General features: G+C 42.9%; 1 protein-coding gene across 1 annotated transcript; it reads right to left on the reverse strand.

Annotated features, from left to right (window-relative positions):
* Nucleotides 1–2,348: 2,348 nt before the first annotated feature.
* Nucleotides 2,349–5,460, reverse strand: LOC123250430 (PILR alpha associated neural protein). The gene is made up of 5 exons (XM_044679490.1): nucleotides 5,444–5,460; nucleotides 4,609–5,123; nucleotides 3,974–4,055; nucleotides 2,896–3,117; nucleotides 2,349–2,370 (listed from the first exon to the last, which is right to left on the reverse strand). Exons 1-5 carry the CDS (start codon nucleotides 5,458–5,460, stop codon nucleotides 2,349–2,351), a joined length of 858 nt encoding a protein of 285 aa, XP_044535425.1.
* Between the last annotated feature and the right edge of the window lie 14,605 nt (nucleotides 5,461–20,065).

Consider the following 20,065-nt stretch of genomic DNA (forward strand, 5'->3'; position numbering starts at 1 on the left):
TACTTTCACACACCCTGAGGCTATCCATTTCAGGATGGAGGCTGGGGTGGGGGGAGGAACTTGGGGGAGAAACAACTACTGCATAGTCACTATGGCAACAGAGCCTAGCAACAGCTGAGAGACTGATGTCTGGAGGGGGAAAGGAGGTTGGGTGCTGTGTAATAGCCAAATACAGAACTTGGGGTTTTGAATTCCCCTGTTTCTACCCAAACCAGCCAGCCTCCACCCTCTTACCCCTCACTTCCACCCACCCTGCCTCAGAGCTGCCACTTAGGAGCCCTCCCATTAGAAATGCTGGAGCTGGGGAGCTACTGGGGAGAGCTAATCACAGGGAAAGTAATGCAGCATTAGGGAGCTCTGAGGAGGTTGCGTCAAGGTTGAGGAGCAAGGCCCCAAATGAATAATTAGGGCAGCTTCCCTCCAGCCTCCCACTTCCCCTTCATTTCTTATTATTTCTCCTCCCTTTTTCTCCTTCCATTTCCCCAAGTTTCTAATCTCCCTATATAAAAAAGAAAATCCTTTTCTTCATTTATTTATCTATTCATTTAACCTCTTCTTTCCTTCTGCCTCCTTTTGCCTTAAATACCTGGCTATCTTGCTATGTCTCTCTTTTGGGGGGGTTGGGGCGCAGATCTGTGATTTTGCTGGCAAAACGTAGTTTCGATGAGGAAACTTTCTCTATTAATGAATGAAAGTTGACACCTGCTCTGCAAATGATAGTCTTTGAGAGTGGACTGGAGCATTTAGAGGGCAAGCATTTGCCTCAGATTACACAGCTAATATGGGCAGGAGACAGATCTTGAATTCAAGTCTTTCTAAGACCAGCTCTCTAAGCATTACATCACATTGCCCCATCCCACTCTATCTCCCTCCCTTCCCCTCCGGAGTTAAAGCTTGAGACCCCAATTGGACTTACCTTCAGGTCAGAGCTGGGCTATAGGTGCAAGGGATTCCTCCACCCTGTCTTTCTCTTCCCTTCTCCCATTACCCATTCCTCTCAACAGGGGTCACAAGGCAGAAGTAGGGGGCTTGAGTATTTTGCAAAGGTTTTATTTGAAAATTCTGAAACTTACATCCCACGAGAATCAAAGATTATCACCACAAGAAGAAAGAGAGATAATACAAAAATATATATCACAGCATAGGGGGCAAAGAGGGGCAAGGAAAGGAGAAGGAAGAGAAGAGAGAAGAATGCAAAGAGAAAAAGTGGGCTTGGAGAGGAAGCAAAGGAATGGGGGAGGAAGGGCAAATGACAGAGGTAGAAAGAAAAGAGGAAAAAAGAGGCAGAGTGAGAGAAACAAGGAATGGTAGTGGGTAAGAAGGGCATAGCTGTGGGTACTGGGGGGGGCAGAGTGCCCAATGGCCTTGAGCCTCCTGGCTTTGCTTCCTCCAAAGCCGAGGCTAAGTTAATGAGGCCACTCCCTTAATAAAGAGCTGGCTCTGGGACTCTGATATCCAGAGGGACTGACACATAGACAGAAACAGCTGGCATTAGCAAGACGGAGGTGACTTGGGAGCTTTCTCCGGGGCGTGGGAGGTGTCTACCCCGGAACCCTTTCAGATACCAGAATTGAACTGGATGGTAAAGGGTGAGGCTCAGGGACTGCGGTGTCCTCCTCCACTCCCATCAAGAGGTCCACAGAGTGGTAAGAGCGCCTGGGGTGGGGTAGGGATAGGCTAGGACAACTAGGGAGGGAGAGCTGGGAAACACAAGACATTAGGTGGATGGGGGCAGTGAAAGCGAAGGGCATTAGAAGCCCCCCAAGCTCACTCCCTTCCCACCTGTAGGGCAGCATGCAGGGGCCACAAAACCTAAGTGAGTGTGCAAGAGAGCATGTGCAAGCCACTCAATGTGACAACAGAGTGTATATGGGAGAGTTAATATCTGTGGAAGTTAAGTGTGCGTGAGAGTATGGCCAATTAGGTGGTCAGATGGAGATGAGAAGGTTTAAAAGAAGTGATGAATGAAAGCCTGGGTGGGACAAGAGGGAAGGAGAATGTAAGAGATTAGTTTGGAAACAGATGTGGAAAAGGGTGAGTGCAAAAACCTATCTGTACAAGAGAGTGTGTGCAATATGGTTCTGATGTGGAAGTGAGCATTGGAGGCTTTTGTGTGAGTGCGCAAGGGCTTTGGGGGAGACGAGCCCCATCTGTGGGATGTGAACGGGGAGGCTGCCTTTGGGGCCTGGGGAGTGTGCAAGAGAATGGGTGTGCAAGAACAGGAGCAAGGGTCCTCTGCCAGCAGCATCTGGGGCCCCGGCTCACCACAGCTGCCCCACCCCCAGCGGGATGGTGGCTGGGTAGGCCCCATGGGCTTCTGGTTGGCCGGACCCCACCACTGAGGGGCATCACAGATTCACCAGGGGAATCCTAAGGGGAAGAGGGAAAGGGCAAAGTCAGGGACCCTGGGATGGGGCCGAGTCGGGGACGGGAGGCCTTGGCCGGAGTTGGGTGGAGTCGGCGTCGGGGGCGGGGCCGTGGAGAAGGGGTGGAGTCAAAAGTAAAGAGGGGGAGTCAGAACCAAAGGGGCGGGGCCAGCGCTAACAAGATGGCGTCGTGGCTAAAGGATCGTAATTAATGCTTGCTGGAATGGACTGGGCAATAGAATTATAGGCTCATAGTTCATAAAATCATAGTGTTAGAGCTGTAAGGGACCTAGAGATAATGTGGTCTCACCCCTTCAGGTGGGAAAGAGATCTGGAGGTGGGGTAAGAAAAAAGACGATATAGCCCAATCAGACACACTCCACAGTCTAGCCGCCCACTGCCCCTCTTCCCCACGAAGACTCACAGCTCCTGAGAAGCCTCCTCGTTCCCGCCCTCGGTCCCACACACTGACCCTTTACTCCAAACTTCTGCCCCATCTCCCCCCTCCTTGAAGCCCTCTCTCCCTCACCGGTTCAACTGGAAAGCAGGGGCCCCCTTGGGCTGGGGGGGCACAGGCCGGAGTCCCCCGTGGGGCTCCTCCCGATCGGGGGTAGGTGTGAGGGAGTCCCCGAAGGACCCCAGCACAGTGACTCCTGCCGGGGACAGGTCAGTGAGGGGCTGCTGACTCTCCTCTTGCCGTAGGGCACCCTGCTGCCCCGAAGGCCTTCGTCGCTTCTGGCTACGGTCCCAGCTGTGGAGAGCAAAGGGAAGAAGAAGTCAGTCACCACCCCCCACCCTTCCCCAAGCAATACCTTCCTTAAATATTGTAGGACATCATCCCATAAAGCTTTGGAAACTTCCTTTGCAGGGGCACTGCCCCCAAAGGAAATAGCCATCCACCATAGAAATTTCTTTGGACACTAGCCCTGAAACACTTTCTCCCAGAACCCTCTGTGGACTCTCCCTCTAGAGGAGGGCTCTTGGGACCACCTCTCCCAACACATCATTATTGACCACCCTCATCTAGGATCCACTCCACAAACCTATACTCCCCAACACGGTCTCAGCCCCAAAGTGGTGTCCTGAGAACCTGAAGTCCTCCCAGCCTCAACAGAATATGAAAAGCTCATCCTCAGACTGTCACCTGTGCATAATGGAAGCTCTATTCCAAACTTTAATTTTCTTTCAGGATAGGATATACTAAGGGTCTAATCTTGGTGTGGAGGGAGGCAAAAGAAATTCTCAGACTATAGTTCATCACAGGTATCATGTGGGGGAGAGAGGGTTCAGGAAAGGCAGGGAAGGGACTAACGCATAAATAATTTGCTTTTCTCTCTATAGTGCCTTGACTTCAAAATATGTAGAGCTCTTTTTACTTTCTTCATCTGGTTCTCTGGAAAGAGGAATCTTTTCTATCCCCATGTAGGCTATAGTATCCTTAGAGCCCCTCCCCCATCCCTCCTATTCCTAGCCTCCCACAGGGTCTCACCCTGAGTCTGTTCCCATCCTCCCCCTTGCCCTGCCCAGGAGTCTAAATCCCACTCTCTGCACCTCTAACATTTCCTGCCCTCACCCACCAATAACTCCTTCTCCAGACTCTAGCTTACCAGAATTTGAAGATTATGCCAGTGGCTACTAGGACAATGATGATAGAAATAGTGATGGTGACATACAGCTGGGGATCCACACCTGTTTAAGGAAGGACCAAGCATTAGAGAAACCTTGGGGAAGAAGGATAACTTAATCTCTGTGGATGCCTCTTGGGTCTTCTGCCTTTACCCAAAACTCTTCCCTGATCTCCAAAGTCATATCTCCCTTTCCCTAAAATGCTCGCTCCTACCTGCATTCTCATCCCAAAAGCATCTAAGATGGTAAAGCTTCAGGCAACAGATGCCTCAGACATCTCTGTCCAGATAGTGGGAATAAACAGGCCATTCAGCTGTCCCCTATCTACTCTTCTCTCAAGCCACCAGTCTCACCTTTTCATTTCCATTTATTTCTGTAACTACCATCATAGTCTACATAAAACTCCAATCATAGACATCACAATAACCTAAAGCACTGGGGGGAAGGGAGAAGGCCTAGTATCCCCAATATTAATTCACTCTGTCCAACTGCATTTCTATCTTTATTTCTAGAATCCTTATTTCCCACTTCAAATGAATTTCACCTTCTAAAACTCAGAATTCTCTAACCAGCCTTACCTCACCCCTCAGATGGCCCTTTCATATACCAATCTCACCTTCCCCACGGCCACCAAACAGAAATGGACGAAGGGTGGCAGGAGCTCCCCCAAGGATGATGCCATCCCCATCTCCACGTCTCAGGGAGTCCGAGTTGGGATGTGGGGTAGCCAGACCGTGGGGAACTGCGAAGTAGTCCAATGGCAGAAATCCGGGGTTAGCAGAATTGGGATCCCCCCCATCCTCTCGGGACACTGTGGGGCCCCACACAATGGCCCAGGGGTACTGGGATGAAGGTGGCCCCTCCTCAAAGCTAGATGGAGTGGCAGGGGGTGCAGTATCTGGTGGTACTTGACGCCTTGAACGTGAGACACGGGGGGACCGGCTTGGGGGAGGTGCTCGTTCCCACACACACACATGTCGAGGAGCTGAGGGACCCCCCCGGGCACATGGGGGACGGGCAGGAGCTGAAGGGGTACGAGGTGAAGAGGTAGATGAGCCCTGGGCTGGAGGTGGGAAGGGCAGCAGGAGCAGTGACCAGAGTGGGAGGAGGTGGGACATCAACAGTGTAGACCTGTATTAGGAAGAGAAAAGGAGTGAGATTAATGACTGTTCCTCACCAGAAACCATTTGTCAAGGGAATATGTTCATAGGGCTAGGGACAAATGGCTAAGACCATTCCTTTGCATAGGGGTAGGGATAGTTGTTTTTTCCTTAGTATAAAGATTTCTCTGTAGAAGCAGGTGAGATCTCTTGCAAGATTTTAACTAGTTTGTACCTCTCTAACATATTCTTTTTCTTTATGACGGGGTTTCCTAGGATTGGGTCAATGAGAAAGGGTCAACATCCTAAGGAATGGGATTTCTGGATTCCCTTTTGATGACCAATACCTACCACATCCTGGATTCCATATCTGAGGTCTCCCTCAGCTATGATCCTGATTCTCAGTCTTCACTGAAGGAGAGAAGAGATACATAGTTACAGTCTATAATTCCCTTTCCAAGAACTTTTTTAAAAACTCTTATCTTAAAGATTTTACAAATTCTATACTAAGGGGGGGGCAGCTGGGTAGCTCAGTGGATTGAGAGTCAGGTCTAGAGACACGAGGTCTTGGATTCAAATCCAACCTCAGACACTTCTTAGCCAGGAGACCCTGGGCAAGTCACTTAACCCCCATTGCCTAGCCCTTACCATTCTTTTGCCTTAGAACTAATATACAGTATTGATTCTAATGTGGAAGGTAAGATTTTTTAAAAAAATATATTCTAAAAGTCAGTTCCAAGGTAGAAGAGCAATAAGGGCTAGGCAGTTGGGGTTAGGTGACTTGTCCAGGATCACATATTGAGGAAGTATCTGAAGGCAGATTTGAACCCAGGGCCTCTCATCTCTAAGCCTGGATGTCTATCCACCAAGTCACCTAACTGCTCCTCATACTACTTCTGAACTCTTGACTTGGGCATCCATCCATCTCTTAATCAATCCTATGTCTGTCCTTCCCATCCTTCTTCTTCCCAACCTCTCCATATTCCCAAAATTAACTCCTTGTCCTAAGTAGTAGTATTATTGCTTTTATTGCTGCTCCCCAAAATCACCTGCTTCTCATCCACTGGGAGTCACTGTACTCTAGTCTCTTCTCCTCTCCTACCCCTGAACCAACCAGTCCCCACAATTCCCCTCTCTTCCCAGAATGTTTTTGTTTCCTTTCTTCTCACTTCCTTTGCTCCCAGCTCTCAGAACATCTTCTAGTTTCATAGACTTAAAATGGGAAGGGACATTGTTGGTCCTCTTATCCAACCCTTTCATTTACAGATGAGGAAACTAAGGTCAGAGAGTGATTTGCCATGTAGTGCATGGAAGATTCTATATTGGAACCTAGATCCTTTGATCCTAAACCCAATATTCTATGCCATGCTGCCTGGCCTCTGATTTTTGTTTAGGGTCCAAGAATTGTGTGAGCATTTGAGCAGGAACTATAGGGAAAGAGATCCAAAAAAGGGCAAGAGGAAGATGAAGATGCTTTGCTTGGGATGGGGTAGATAGTTCTTTCCCTTTTGTTCCTTAACTTCTTTGTAACCCCATGTTCTAGGAGGCCATGCCCTTCATGGGTAGGGTCCCAGATATCCAAAGGGGAAGACAAAAGCATAAACTAAAATTTTTGTTGTTAGTGTTTAATCAGCTAAGTGCCCAGGTGCTTTCTGAAGGGAGCTGAGAGGGAGTAAGCCTCTCAGTAAAAATAAGTAAGAATGTGGCATTCTTTCTGTGGCATTTCACTCTGAATCCTAAGGTACCCCAATGAATAGATCCCATTTTGGTCCCAACAGCAGTAAATGTTCTTATCTGAATGGTGTAGTTTTAATTCTGGGTTTGAATCTAAATTAGAAATGCCACCATTTAGGTTATGGAGAAGGCCAGGGGGAAAGAAACATTGAAGAGAAAGGGAGTTGGTAGAGACAGAGACAGAGCAACACAAAGGGTACAGATAAGAAGGTAATATGTATTGGGGAAAAGATGGAAAGATTCAGTTAAGTTCAAGAGGGTTAAAGGAGAGAAGAGTAAAAAAAAAAAACAAGAGGAGACAGAGAGAGGAAAAATAGGTCTAAGGGAGAGGAGAGAGGAAAAAAGACAAGAGAGGGTTAGAGAAAGGTAAGTAGAGAAGGATGCAATAAATACAGAAAAGGATGCAATGAGTACAGAAAGGGATGCAATAAATACAGAAGAGAAAGAGTAGAAGGCATTGAGAATGAAGACAAAGTAGGAGAAAGATAGGTGGGGTAAAAGATAGAGGGCAAGGAGAAAAAAGAGAGAGAGAAAGACAATGAAAGGAAGAAAAGAAGGAAGGTAACCCAGATGAGAGAGGGAAGGAAAAGATGATAGGAAAGTGCTGGAGACAGATCAATGTAGAGAAGAGAAGAGGAAGAGTAGGAGGGATAGAATATCTGACACAAGAGAGGAAGAAAAATGGACGAGAAAATACAGGGGAGTCAGGAATTGTCCCTTCAGATTTTCCTAAGAAGGGAGAGGAAGAATGTGATTGCTAATCAGTGAAGCGGAGAAGAGCCATGGGGCTATTGAAAACTCCGGATTCATCTCTTCCCTATCCATCCTCCCAACCTTAACTCCAGCACCTTGAACCCTCCCAACTCCTTCAGGAACCCCGCAGTCCCGAGGATTGTACACATCCCCCACCCACCTGTCCAAGCTCCGCACAACAGGTCTGTGCGCAAGAGATAAGCTGGGGGGTGGGGCAGGGGGCCCTTCCCAGAGAATCTGCCCCCATTCCCAGACCATCTTCTCACTACAAATTAGACAGAGCATCTCCCAGAGATGGACAGGAAGGGAGGGGGGGAGACACCGAGGAGGAAGAGTGGGTGGGAAGAGGCCAATGAAAGGAAAAGGAGGAAAACAAGAGGGAAGAGAGCGAAGGAGAAGGGATGGGAAGAGGGAGGAGGAATGGGGAATCAGAGAATGCAGGCAAGGAGAGGGAAAAAGGGATGGCGACAGCTGGGAACGGAGAGCCCCAGCCGTAAAATAAAGGATGGAGATGGAGACGGGGAAGGAAAGATGCAAATATAGGTGAATGGATGGTGGGGGGCGGGGAGGGGGCACGGAAACCGAGATGGGGAAGGAAGGAGAGAAGCATAAGAAATAGGGCCAGGACAGATGGAAATTTAAGGCTGAAAAGGAAGGAGGAGAGGAAAGGACGCAGGAGCCAGGAAGGACAGAGCCTGGGCACCTGGGATGAGGGATGGAGATTGCAGGGTGTCACACTCACCTGCTCCGTGGCTGATGTTGCGGGATGGCTAGGGGGGCTAGAGGCCGTGAGGGGTTGGGGGGCTGCGGGGGGCGCCAGGCCAGGCGCATGGTCAGGGGACTAGCGGGCGGGGCGCGGGAGGAGGCGCCCCGAGTGTGGGGCGGCGGCAGAGGCTCAGCTCAGCTCTGCTCAGCTCGTCTTGTCTTGTCTTGGCTAGGCGTCAGCTCAGACCTTCCGTCTCCGCCTGCCACGCACTATTTAACCCTCCTGTTACCATACCACTGGGGATACGGGGATCCCCGGATGGTTTGGGACAGCCAAGTAGAATAGGCTTGTTGGTCATCCTAAGATCCCAGGCTGTGCCAGGATGTACCTTTTGGTATCCCTACCCACTCTTCACCCAAGATGTGTCACCTCATTTGAGGGTCATTGTAACTCCCCAGGTTCCCACTATCACCACAATTCCATGTCACTCCATGCCCCCAAATTAAGGTCAGCCGAACTCTGGCACCCCAACTGTGAGTTATTCAATCCTATGCCATCTCAATTCATATCCCCTACCTCACCATCTTCTTTCTTCTCCCTGGGACTGGGCCCAGAAAATAGCCATAAAATCCCATCCTTATCCCCCAGCCTCCTTGGTTAAGAATATCTATATTCCTAACCTTATATACATATATACATATACATATACATATATATATATGTATATATATAAATAAAATTACTGATGCATGTGGGGTAGGGACTTAGCTCCAGTAAACTCTTCTGTGACCCAAATCATTCTTAACTCCCTCCTTTCTTTCTCAACTCTCTCTCTCTCTCTCTCTCTCTCTCTCTCTCTCTCTCTCTCTCTCTTTCCATCCCTGGGGTTAGTCTTTCTTTTTCTATTTGCCTTCTATCTATCTACTTCTCTTTCCCACTGCACTCCTCCACCCACATAGAGAATGTAAGCTACTGGAGGGCAGGAACTGTTTTATTTTTCTTTTTGCATCCTCCACATCTAGCTTAATGCCTGGCACACAATGAACAGTTAGGAAATGTTTCTTTCTTTTCTTGTCTTTTTAAAATCTTTACCCTCCATCTTAGAATCAATACTATGTATTGGTTCCAAGGCAGAAGAGTGGTTAAGTGACTTGCCCAGGGTCACCTAGCTAGCAAGTGTCTGAGGTCAAATTTGAACCTAGGACCTCCCATCTCTAGACCTGGCTCTCAATCCACTGAGCTACCCAGCTGCCCACAAAAATATTTCTTGATTGATTGACTTCCATCTCTGCTTCTACAACTCTCTCTGGCTTCCTTCCCTATCTTCTTTTTCTCAATCTTTGGTTCTTACTTCATCTTTAATATCTCTGTATTCAGAATCTAACTTCCATGTTCCAAACCTCTTTCCCCTCTCCCTTCCATTTGGTTATTACCCAGGATTAGAAGAAAGACTATTCCTAATGCAGATCAAAGCATATTATTTTTTTATTTTATTTGGGTTTTTATTTTGGGGTTTTGGTTTTATGTGATTATTCTCTTACAAAAATGAACAATATGGAAATGTGTTTTACATGATAATGCATGAATAACCCAGATCAAATTGCTTACCATCTCTGGGAAGGGGGAAGGAAGAGATGGAGGGAATCAGTTTGTATCACTCAACTTCAGAAAACTTATGTGGAAAATTGTTATTACATGTAATTGTAAAATAAAATATCTTTATAATAAAAATAAATTTAAAAAAGAAGAGAGATCATTGTTATGAGAAGAGGAGTCCAGATGATTTCAAGTGCTGCTGTGTTTCTGTCAATTTGTTCCACAAAAAATGTAGCTTCAGTGAAGAGGTGCCAGTTGTTTCATATGTACCTCTGAAAATAGAAGTGCACATTGGGACACTTAATGTGTGTTCTGTATGTTGTTTGTATGTACCCTGGTTGTGCCAGGCTACATGTCATGTATGTATGCTGAATGTATATTCTGGGTATATGTTTGGGCTTGGTTTTTGCCATGGATATGCATATGTGCAGTGGTATTCACAATTTATGTTGTTATATTTGTATCTGTGCCTATTTTTGTAGGGAGGAGGAGGGAGTGAAGAGGACATTAGGTCATTAATCTAATTCCATCTGCTGATTTTGCTGCATTTCTTTATTTTTTTTTTAACCCTTACTTTCCATCTTAGAAACAGTATTGGCTCCAAGGCAGAAGAGTGGTAAGGGCTAGGCAATGGGAGTTAAGTGACTTGCTCAAGATCACACAGCTAGGAATTGTCTGAGTTCAGATTTGAACCCAGGAACTCCTGTCTCCAGGCCTGACTTTCAACCCACTGTGCCACCTAGCTTCACCCATTTTGCTGCATTTGTTCAGAGATATTTCCATATTGGTCATTGTTGTAAGAGTACACTTAAACAAAAACAACCCCCCCAAATAAAACAGTAAATACAATGATGTGAAAGATAGCATGCTTTAATCTGCATCTATCTGACTCCAACAGTTCTTTCTTTGAAGGTGGATAGCATTAACCATCATAAGTCTTTTAAGATAGTTCTAGATCTGCGTTGCTGAGAGTAGTCAAGTTTTCAGAGTTGATCATCTTACAATATTGCTGTTACTGTGTATACTGTTCTCCCTGTTCAGCTTATTTTGCTCTGCATCAATTCATACAGAACTTTCCAGTTTTTTCTGAAATAATCTTGCTCATCATTTATTATAGCATAATAGTATTCCATGAGTAACATGTACCATAATTTGTTCAGCCATTTCCCAAGTGATATATATCCCCTCAAAGTCCAATTCTTTGCCACTACAAAAAGAGCTGCAACAAATATTTTTGTACAAATAGGTATTCCCCCTCCTTTTTTTTTTTTTCATCTCTTTGGGATACAGATCTAGTAGAAGTATTACTAGATCAAAGAGTATGCATAGTTTTATAGCCCTTTGGGCATAGTTCCAAATTGCCCTCCAGAATGGTTGGATCAGTTCAGAGCTCCACTAACAATGTATTAGTGTCTCAATTTTGCCACATCCCCTCCAACACTTATCACTTTCCTTTACTGTCTATATTGGCCAATCTGATAGGTGTCAGGTGGTATCTCAGCATTATTTTAATTTGCATTTCTCTAATCAAGAGTGATTTAGAACATTTTTTCATATGATAATTGATGGCTTTGATTTCTTCATCTGAAAATTGCTCATTCCATGTTATTTCTTTACCTAAAGTTGTGCTGTATACCTGAGTTTTGGCTTAGCAATTTAATATAATACTTTTCAATAGATGATTGGTTGAGTGGGTTTCTGTACTTTTCTCTCCAAGTCTCTATCTCAGACACTTTCTCTGATTATCTGTATCTCCCAATCTCTCCCTCAGCATTATTAACAGAATGCCTTGCACTGGTGTTAAATTAACGAATTGCTTGTTTAGGGAATTGTACAAAGTTAAAGAGACCCAATTTCTGTCTTCTGTTGTTTCTCTATTTCTATCCTCTTTTCTTTATCCTTTTTATTACCTCTCATTCACTTTTTTCATCTTTTTTTTTCCTTAGTTCCCTCTCATCTGTCCCTCTCCCTTATCTCTATTACTTAGTGTATTCTCTCCCTTTTTCTTTTTTTCTTCTAATAAGAATCATCTTATCTTATCTTCTGTCTTAGAATCAATAGTAAGTATTGGTTCTAAGACAGAAAAGTGGTAAGGGCTAGGGAGTTGGGGTTAAGTGACTTGTCCAGGGTCTTAGCTTAGGACAGCTAAGAAGAGTCTGAGGGCAGATTTGAACCCAGGTTCTCCCAACTCCAGGCATGGTTCTCTTCTGCTCTGCTATCTAGGTGCCCCCTGCCCTCTTTTTCCATCATTCTTCCTTGTCTCTTCCCTTCCTCTCTCTCAGTTCATAAACTGAATCATACACTTTTTTTTTAACCCTTATCTTCCACCTTAGAATCAATACTATGTATTGGTTCCAAGAGTGGTAAGGGCTAGGCAATGGCAATTAAGGGACTTGCCCAAGGTCACACAGCTAGGAAATGTCTGAGGCCAAATTTGAATTTAGGACCTCCCATCTCTAGGTGTGGCTCTCAATCCACTGAGCTACCTTAACTTCTGTGTATTGGCTTTTAGGTGGATGAGTGGTAAGGGTGGGCAATGGGGGTCAAGTGACTTGCCCAGGGTCACACAGCTGGAAAGTGTCTGAGGCCAAATTTGAACCTAGGACCCCCTGTCTCTAGGCCTGGCTCTCAATCCACGAGCTACCCAGCTGTCCCAGAATTATACACTCTTAAGAGCTAGAAGGGACCATAGGATCTAATCCAAATTTATCATTCTACAGGTCAGAAAACTGAGACTTAGGTGAAATAATTTCCCCATAGGCACACAAGTAGTGAATGGCAAAATGTTGAACAATAGAGCTGGGTTTAAATCTTGACTACTCTACTTATTTAGTGTGTCAACCACTTAAGGCCTACATTCCTGTTGAATAAGGAGGCTGGACAAGGAATTGACACAAGCTTATAGTATCAAGAGCCATCTCCAAATAGATAAATCGTCAAAGGATATGAACAAATAATTATCACACCAAATGCAAATAAGAAAAAACTTACCTCATGCAAATTAGCAAAGATATAAAAAGATAGCAACAATAAATGTTGGTGGGCTATGGATGGTTGGGTAAATTGGCATACTACTAATAAAGCTAAAAAAGTAATGCATTCTGGAATTATGCAAGAAAAGTAACTTAGTAGGACAATGACAGATTTTTATATATTGACTTATTTCTCTCTATATTTGAGAAATTAGACCTTTGTTAGTGATACTTACTGTAAAGCCCCCCCTTTCTGCTTTCTTCTCATCTTGGTTGCATTGATTTTGTTTGTACAGAATCTTTTAAATGTAATATAATCAATATTAATCATTTTATGTCTTATAATGCTTTCTGTCTCTTGTTTGGTCCTAAATCCTTTCTTTATTCTTAGAGCTGACAGGCAAACTATTCTATGCTTCCCTAATTTGCTTATGGTTTTCACCCTTTATAGTTAGATCATGTATCCATCCATGTTAACCTTATCTTGGTATATGGTGTGAGATGTCGGTCTATTCCCAGTTTTTGCCATACGTTTTTTCCAGTTTTCTCCAATTTTTTGTCAGATAATGTGTTTTTGTCCCCAAAGCTTAGATCTTTTGATTTATCAAACACTACATTATAATGGCCATTTATTACTAGGTTTTGTGTATCCAATCTATTCCACTGGTCTACTACCTGTCTCTTTGCCAGTACTGTTTTGATGATTACTGCTTTGTAATACAGTAGTCAAAGGATATGAACAAACAGTTTTCAGAAGAAGAAATCAGTCATCTATAAAATATAAAAATGTTCTAAATTGCTTTTTTTGTTATCTTTATTTTATTTTTAATACAAAATTTACACATAAATTTCTCAAAGTTATATGATTCATCTTGTCTCCCTCCCTTCTCTACCCCTCCAGTTGACAAGCAATTCAATTTGGGTTGTACATGTATTATCATGTAAAATATATTATGATATATGTATTTATTTTATTTATATAAAATATATAAAATAATAAAAATATTAATTTTTGTAAGTGAATAATCTTTAAAAATCAAAACCCCAAATTATATGTCCAAATAAACAAGTGATAAATTGTGTGTTTTCATCTGCATTCCTATTCCAATAGTTCTTTCTCTGGGCGTAGGTAGCATTCTTTCTCATATATCCCTCAGAATTATCCTGGATCCTTGTATTGCTGTTAGTAGCAAAATCTGTCACACTTGATTGTCTCATAATATTTCAGTTATTGTGTATAATGTTCTCCTGGTTCTGTTTATTTCACTCTGCATCAGATCATGTGGATCTTTCCATTTCTTTCTGAAATCATCCTGTTCATCATTCTTCTTAGTACAATAGTATTCTATCACTCTCAATGTACCACAATTTGTTCAGCCATTCCCCAACTGAGGGATATCCCTTTAAAGTCCAATTCTTTGCCACCATAAAAAGTACAGCTATAAATATTTTTGTACAAACAGGACCTTTCCCATTTTTAAAAATCTCTTTGGGATATAGACCCATTAGTGGTATTACTAGATCATGTTTTATAGCCCCTTGGGCATAATTCCAAATTGCCCTCCAGAATGCTTTTGGAACAGTTCAAAACTCCACCAGCAATGCATTAGTGTCCCAATTTTGCCACAACTCCTCCAACATTTATTATTTTCCTTTACTGTCATGTTGGCCAATCTGATAGGTATAAGGTCTAAATCACTCTTGATTAGAGAAATGCAAATTAAAACAACGATGAAGTACTCCCTCACACATATCAGATTGATCAATAAGACATAAAAGGAAAATGATAAATGTTGGAGGGAATATAGGAAAATTGGGACATCAATACACTTTGGTGAAGTTGTAATCTGATCCAACCATTCTGAAGAGCAATTTGGAACTATGCCCAAAATACTCAAAAACCGTGCATACCCTATGATCTAGCAATTACTAGGTCTGTATCCCAAAGAGATTTTTTAAAAAAGGGAAAAGAACCTATTTGTACAAAAATAGTTATTGCAGCTCTTTTTGACATAGCAAAAAATTGGAAATTGAGGAGTTGTCCATCAGCTGGGGAATGGTTGAACAGTTGTGGTATATGATTGTGATGGAATACTATTGTGCTACAAGAAATAACAAGCAGGATGATTTTAGAAAAATCTGGAAAGATTTGCATGAATTGATGCAAAGTGAAGTGAGCTGAACTAGAAGAACATTGTACACAATGACAGCAATATTTTGTCTACATTTATTTTTTTTAATTTCCATATAATTTATTTTGTGAGTAATCTTATAAAACCAAAACCCCTAAAACATATACCCAAATAAACAAGTGACAAATTATATGTTTTCATCTGCATTTCTATTCTAATAGTTCTTTCTCTGGAGGTGGGTAGCCTTCTTTGTCATAAGTCCCTCAGAATTGTTCTGAATCATTGTAATACTGATAATAGCTAAGTCTATCACAGTTGATCATGCCACAATATTGCTATTACTGTGTACAATGTTTTCCTGGTTCTGCTTATTTCACTCTGTATCAGTTCATGAAGATCTTCCCAGTTCTTTTTGAAATCATCTTGTTCATCATTCCTATAACACAATAGTATTCCATCACCAGCATATACTACAATTTGTTCAGCCATTCCCCAATTGATGGACATCCCTTTAATTTCCAATTCTTTGCCACCACAAAAAAAGAGCAACCCTAAATATTTTTGTACAAATAGTTTTCCCTTTTTTAATTTTAATTTTTATCTTTTTGAGATACAGACCTAGAAGTGGTATTACTGGATTAAAAGTTATGCATTGTTTTATAGCCCTTTGGGGCTTTTCCCTTTTTTAATTTTAATTTTTATCTTTTTGAGATACAGACCTAGAAGTAGTATTACTGGATTAAAAGTTATGCATTGTTTTATAGCCCTTTGGGCATAGTTTCAAATTGTCCTACTGGATAGTTGGATCAGTTCACAACTCTACCAGCACTGCATTAGTGTCCCAATTTTGCCACATTCCCTTCAACATTTACCATTTTCCTTTACTGTCAATCTGATAGGTGTGAGGCAGTACCTCAGAATTGTTTTAATTTAATTGTTTAAAAAAACAATTGTGAATTACCTAGTTATGCAATGCAATGATCTAAGACAATACCAGAGACTCAGGATGAAAAATGCCATCCACCCTCTGAGAAAGAACTGATACAGTCTGAATGTAGACTGAAACATACCATATTTAATTTTATTCTATTCTCTTTATTTTTCATTTGAGATCTCTTCCACAAAATGACTAATATGGAAAAATGTTTTGCCCAATTGCATATGTAAAATCTTATCAGATTGCTTATCATCTCAGAGAAGGCAAAGGATGGAAGTGAGTTAGAGAGAGAGGGTGGGAAACAGGGAGAAAATTTGGAACTCAAAAAAAATTTTAAATGAATATTAAAATTTTTTTAACATATAATTGGGGGGGTAATTTGTTGTAAGAAGTGTTTGGAATGTTCAGCTCTGCCAGCTTTTGCCTGGTCTGCTTTTGCACTAACTATAATAAATCCTAATCTATAATTTTCCTATAATAGAAGAAAGAAAGAAAAGTAAATAAACTGAGCATACTTTTTGCCCCACTAATCTCACTATTGAGTATATACTTCATGGAAGTAAAAGACAAGAAAGAAAGGTCCAAACTATAATGAAATATTCTCAGCAGTACTCTTTGTGGTAGTAAACAAATAAAACAAAATAGATGATCATCAGTTGGAGACTAGCTTTAAAGAATTAGGGGTTAATGTAACAATTATTATGATAGGTTATAATACAGTTAAAATAAAGTACCAAATATGAGAAATTTGGAGAAATGTGGAAAGGCTTTGTATGAACTAATACATAATAAGCAGTATTAGAACAATTTATGCAACTAGAACAATGTAATTTTTGTTTTATTTTGTTTTTTATTACAAAAATTTTTAAATCTTTGACCTTAGAATTGATATGAGTTCCAAGGCAGAAGAATAAGGGCTAGGCAATTGGGTTAAGTGACTTGCCGAGGGTCACACAGCTAAGAAGTATCTGAGATCCTATTTGAACCCAGAAACCCTGATCTCTAGGCCTGGTTTTCTATCCACTGAGTCACCTAGATGCCCCTAGTAGTTTTAATAAAAGGAATAATGAAAAAAACCAATGAAGACCTCTGAGAAGGGATAATAAAACATACCTCTTCTCCAATGTTTAGGACAGGATATTGTATATAATGCCAGATATGGTCAGGTTTTTTCCTTAATTGCTTTTTTGTTTCAAGGGAAAATTCATTCTGGAGGAAGTAGGAAATAACTAATACAAAGACAGAGGCATAAATAAAACTTCTTAAAATAAAATAGACTTTTTGTTGTAGCAGTGATATGTAAATAAGCAATTGTTAATTGAAATATGATGTAATATTATTGTGTCAAATAAAATTAGAAATAGGAAAATTTTAGAAAATCTTGAGATGAATTGGTACAGAATCAAAATAGTTTACAAGATGACTGCAATTATGTAAAGGAAAATAACACTAAAGAAATTCAGAACTCTGACAAATATAGTCTCAAAAGAGAGATGGTAGACTATAAGGCTACAAAAAGAGAAATACGTTTTCAGGCATGGCTAATATGTTGATTTATTTTGATTAACTGTGCTTCTTTACCCTGTCACTTTGTTCTTCTGAAGAACTTACCAGGAACCGGAGAATCACTGGGAAATCATTGGGACATCAATGTTAAAAAGACAAAAAAAAAAATTCAAAAAACAACAACAACAAATAACGAATAATAAAGGCTAGGGAAATGAGATAATGAAACACTCCTTCCCTCACTGCTGAGAGGTGGGGGACTACTAAGCCAGAGTGTTGTATACATACGCAAAGCAAAATGTATTAGATGTTTTTTGCTTAATTATCTTTCTTTAACACCAGAGGCAGTTCCATCTAGAGGGGGTGGAATAGGAAATGACTGACATAAAGACAAAAGGCATCAACAAGATATTTGTTTTTGTTTTTAAAGAAAAAAAGAATGGGTTGGACTAGACTTCTAAGGTCCCTGTCACCTCTAAATGTGTGAAAAAGAAAGGTTTCGCTGTGTTCTTCCATCTCCTCCATTTCCATCTTCCCCGTTCCTTCCTTCTCTTGTGGCACTGTAACCCCACCATCACTCCAGCTGCTGGTCCCTCGCAGCCTTAAGGGTTTCCCCGAAAGGTTTCCCTAATCAAGTGCATGGATACTCAGACTTGATGGAATGAAGAAGGGTGTGCAATCATATAGCGTTTCTAAACAATAAAGTTTTTTTGAAAGACAAGAAAAAAAAAAAAAGAGACAACCAGTAGTCACCTGCCATTCTCCAGACAATGGCCAATCAGAACGTGGAAAGGGCCAGAGAGCCCTTTTCGCACCGCCCCCTGGGCGGGCTCCCGAAGCCTATGACGTAGAGGAGCGGAAGTGGGGGGTCTCGAGAGCCGGTCATAGAGTTTTGTGGCCAGAGGGGCCACGGAGGGAGGCTGTGGTAACGGTTTATAGCAGCTGGCGGAGGTGAGGGAGGGGCCATCCCTCTAAGTGCACCGGAAAAGCGAAGCTGACAGGTAGCCGCTGCCCCGCAGAGCCTGCCGTGGGGCCTCTGGGCTAGAGTCCACAGCCCCTGAGTCGGCCCCCTTAAGGGCGGGAGGGGGGAGGAGGTCGTGGGGGGAGGGGGCGGAGCCCTGCGTGGGCGGGGGTCATGAGGGCTGGGAGGCAAGCAAGGGGCACGTGTCTTGCACGCGCACCCCTCGCCTCGAAGGTTGGGGGGCGGGCGGAGCGGAAGCATCCAATCACTCCCCCTTAACACCACGTTCCAAGGAAAGGAGCTTGTGGTGGGGCCTGGGTGGGGGTGGGGGGGTCAAGGGAGTGGGAAAGGAGCCCACAACCCAGGGATGTGGGGTGTCCCTGGCTCCCTAAACACTGCTCTGATGATTTTTTTCTTAATGAACCTACGTTTGTAAACTCCATGAGGCCCCACTCCCCTATTCTTGGGGAACCTCTTCTTCCCTGCCAGTCCAGGTTCCAATCTGATCTGTGTTGACCGAGCACCCCTGGACCATCGACTCCTGTGTCTCATTCTCACTGACTCCATGCCTTTCCCCACAACTGGCACCCCCCCCTCCCCAATTTGCTCTTCCTGCCTGCTTTCAACCCCCTTCTTCCTTGCAGCTCTAAGGCTCCTGAGCCCAGTGGCCCCCAGCCCAGTCTAGCCATGAGCTCAGAGGTGAAGGTGACAGGGCAGAACCAGGAGCAGTTCCTGCTTCTGGCCAAGTCGGCCAAAGGAGCTGCCCTGGCTACCCTTATCCACCAGGTGCTGGAGGCCCCAGGTGTCTATGTTTTCGGGGAGCTGTTGGATATGCCCAATGTCCGAGAGGTGGGTACCTGGTTTGAGGAGTCCAACAGACCTTCTTATGGAAATTCCATCAGCAATCCTTCCCTCCCTCTTTTAGATTAGAGCAGAGAGCGGCAGTCAGTGACTAGTACTGCTCTTCCCAAATACCTAAAACAAACATGGTCTGTAGAAGTTAGGGTCAAGAGGCCTTTCAGCAACAAAGGCCTCAGGCCTCCAGCTTTTTGTTGAGGTTACAGATATATAAGAGGGTCATTTCTATTATTATTAACGGAGAATTTTAGCTATGCAGATAACAAATGATGAGTAGGGAAAGATGGTTCCTGTTAAAAAGTATGATGTAGGTAAGAAGGGTGACACAGTGGATAGAGTGCTAGTCTGTGGAGTCAGTGGAATCTGAAGTCAGGAAGACTCATCTTCTGGGGTTCAAATCTGGCCTCAGATACTTTATAGCTGTGTGACCCTAGGCAAATCACTTAACCACTGTTGGCTCAATTTCCTCATCTGTAAAATGAGCTACAGAAGGAAATGGCAAACCACTCCAGTATTTTTGCCAAGAAAACCTTAAATGAAGTCACAGAGTTGGAAATGCTGAATAATCAGCAAACAACCAAGGGGCATGAAATCTCCTGGTTTTTTCGATCTTGGGCACAGTTCCATCAGTAAAACATTTTTTGAGCAAGTATCCCAAAATATGTGTATTTATTTTAAAATTACATGCATTAACTACTGTACTAGTAGTAATGCATATACATTTTGAAACATATACAAAACAGGAATTTGAGAAGGATGAGAAAAAAGAAATATTTTGAAATAAAGAAAAAAATTTTAACATTCTCAGTGCAATAAGA

The sequence above is a fragment of the Gracilinanus agilis genome, chromosome 5, assembly GCF_016433145.1.
Source record: "Gracilinanus agilis isolate LMUSP501 chromosome 5, AgileGrace, whole genome shotgun sequence".
Taxonomy (NCBI): Eukaryota; Metazoa; Chordata; class Mammalia; order Didelphimorphia; family Didelphidae; genus Gracilinanus; species Gracilinanus agilis.

What these genes read in the sequence shown, in the direction of transcription:
- LOC123250430 (XM_044679490.1), bottom strand. An exon ending in GGCATAATCTTCAAATTCTG is followed by an intron (nt 3,118 to 3,973) that starts GTAAGCTAGAGT and finishes TGCTCTCCACAG; the next exon opens with CTGGGACCGTAGCCAGAAGC. An exon ending in CCTGCTTTCCAGTTGAACCG is followed by an intron (nt 2,371 to 2,895) that starts GTGAGGGAGAGA and finishes TCTTCCCCTTAG; the next exon opens with GATTCCCCTGGTGAATCTGT.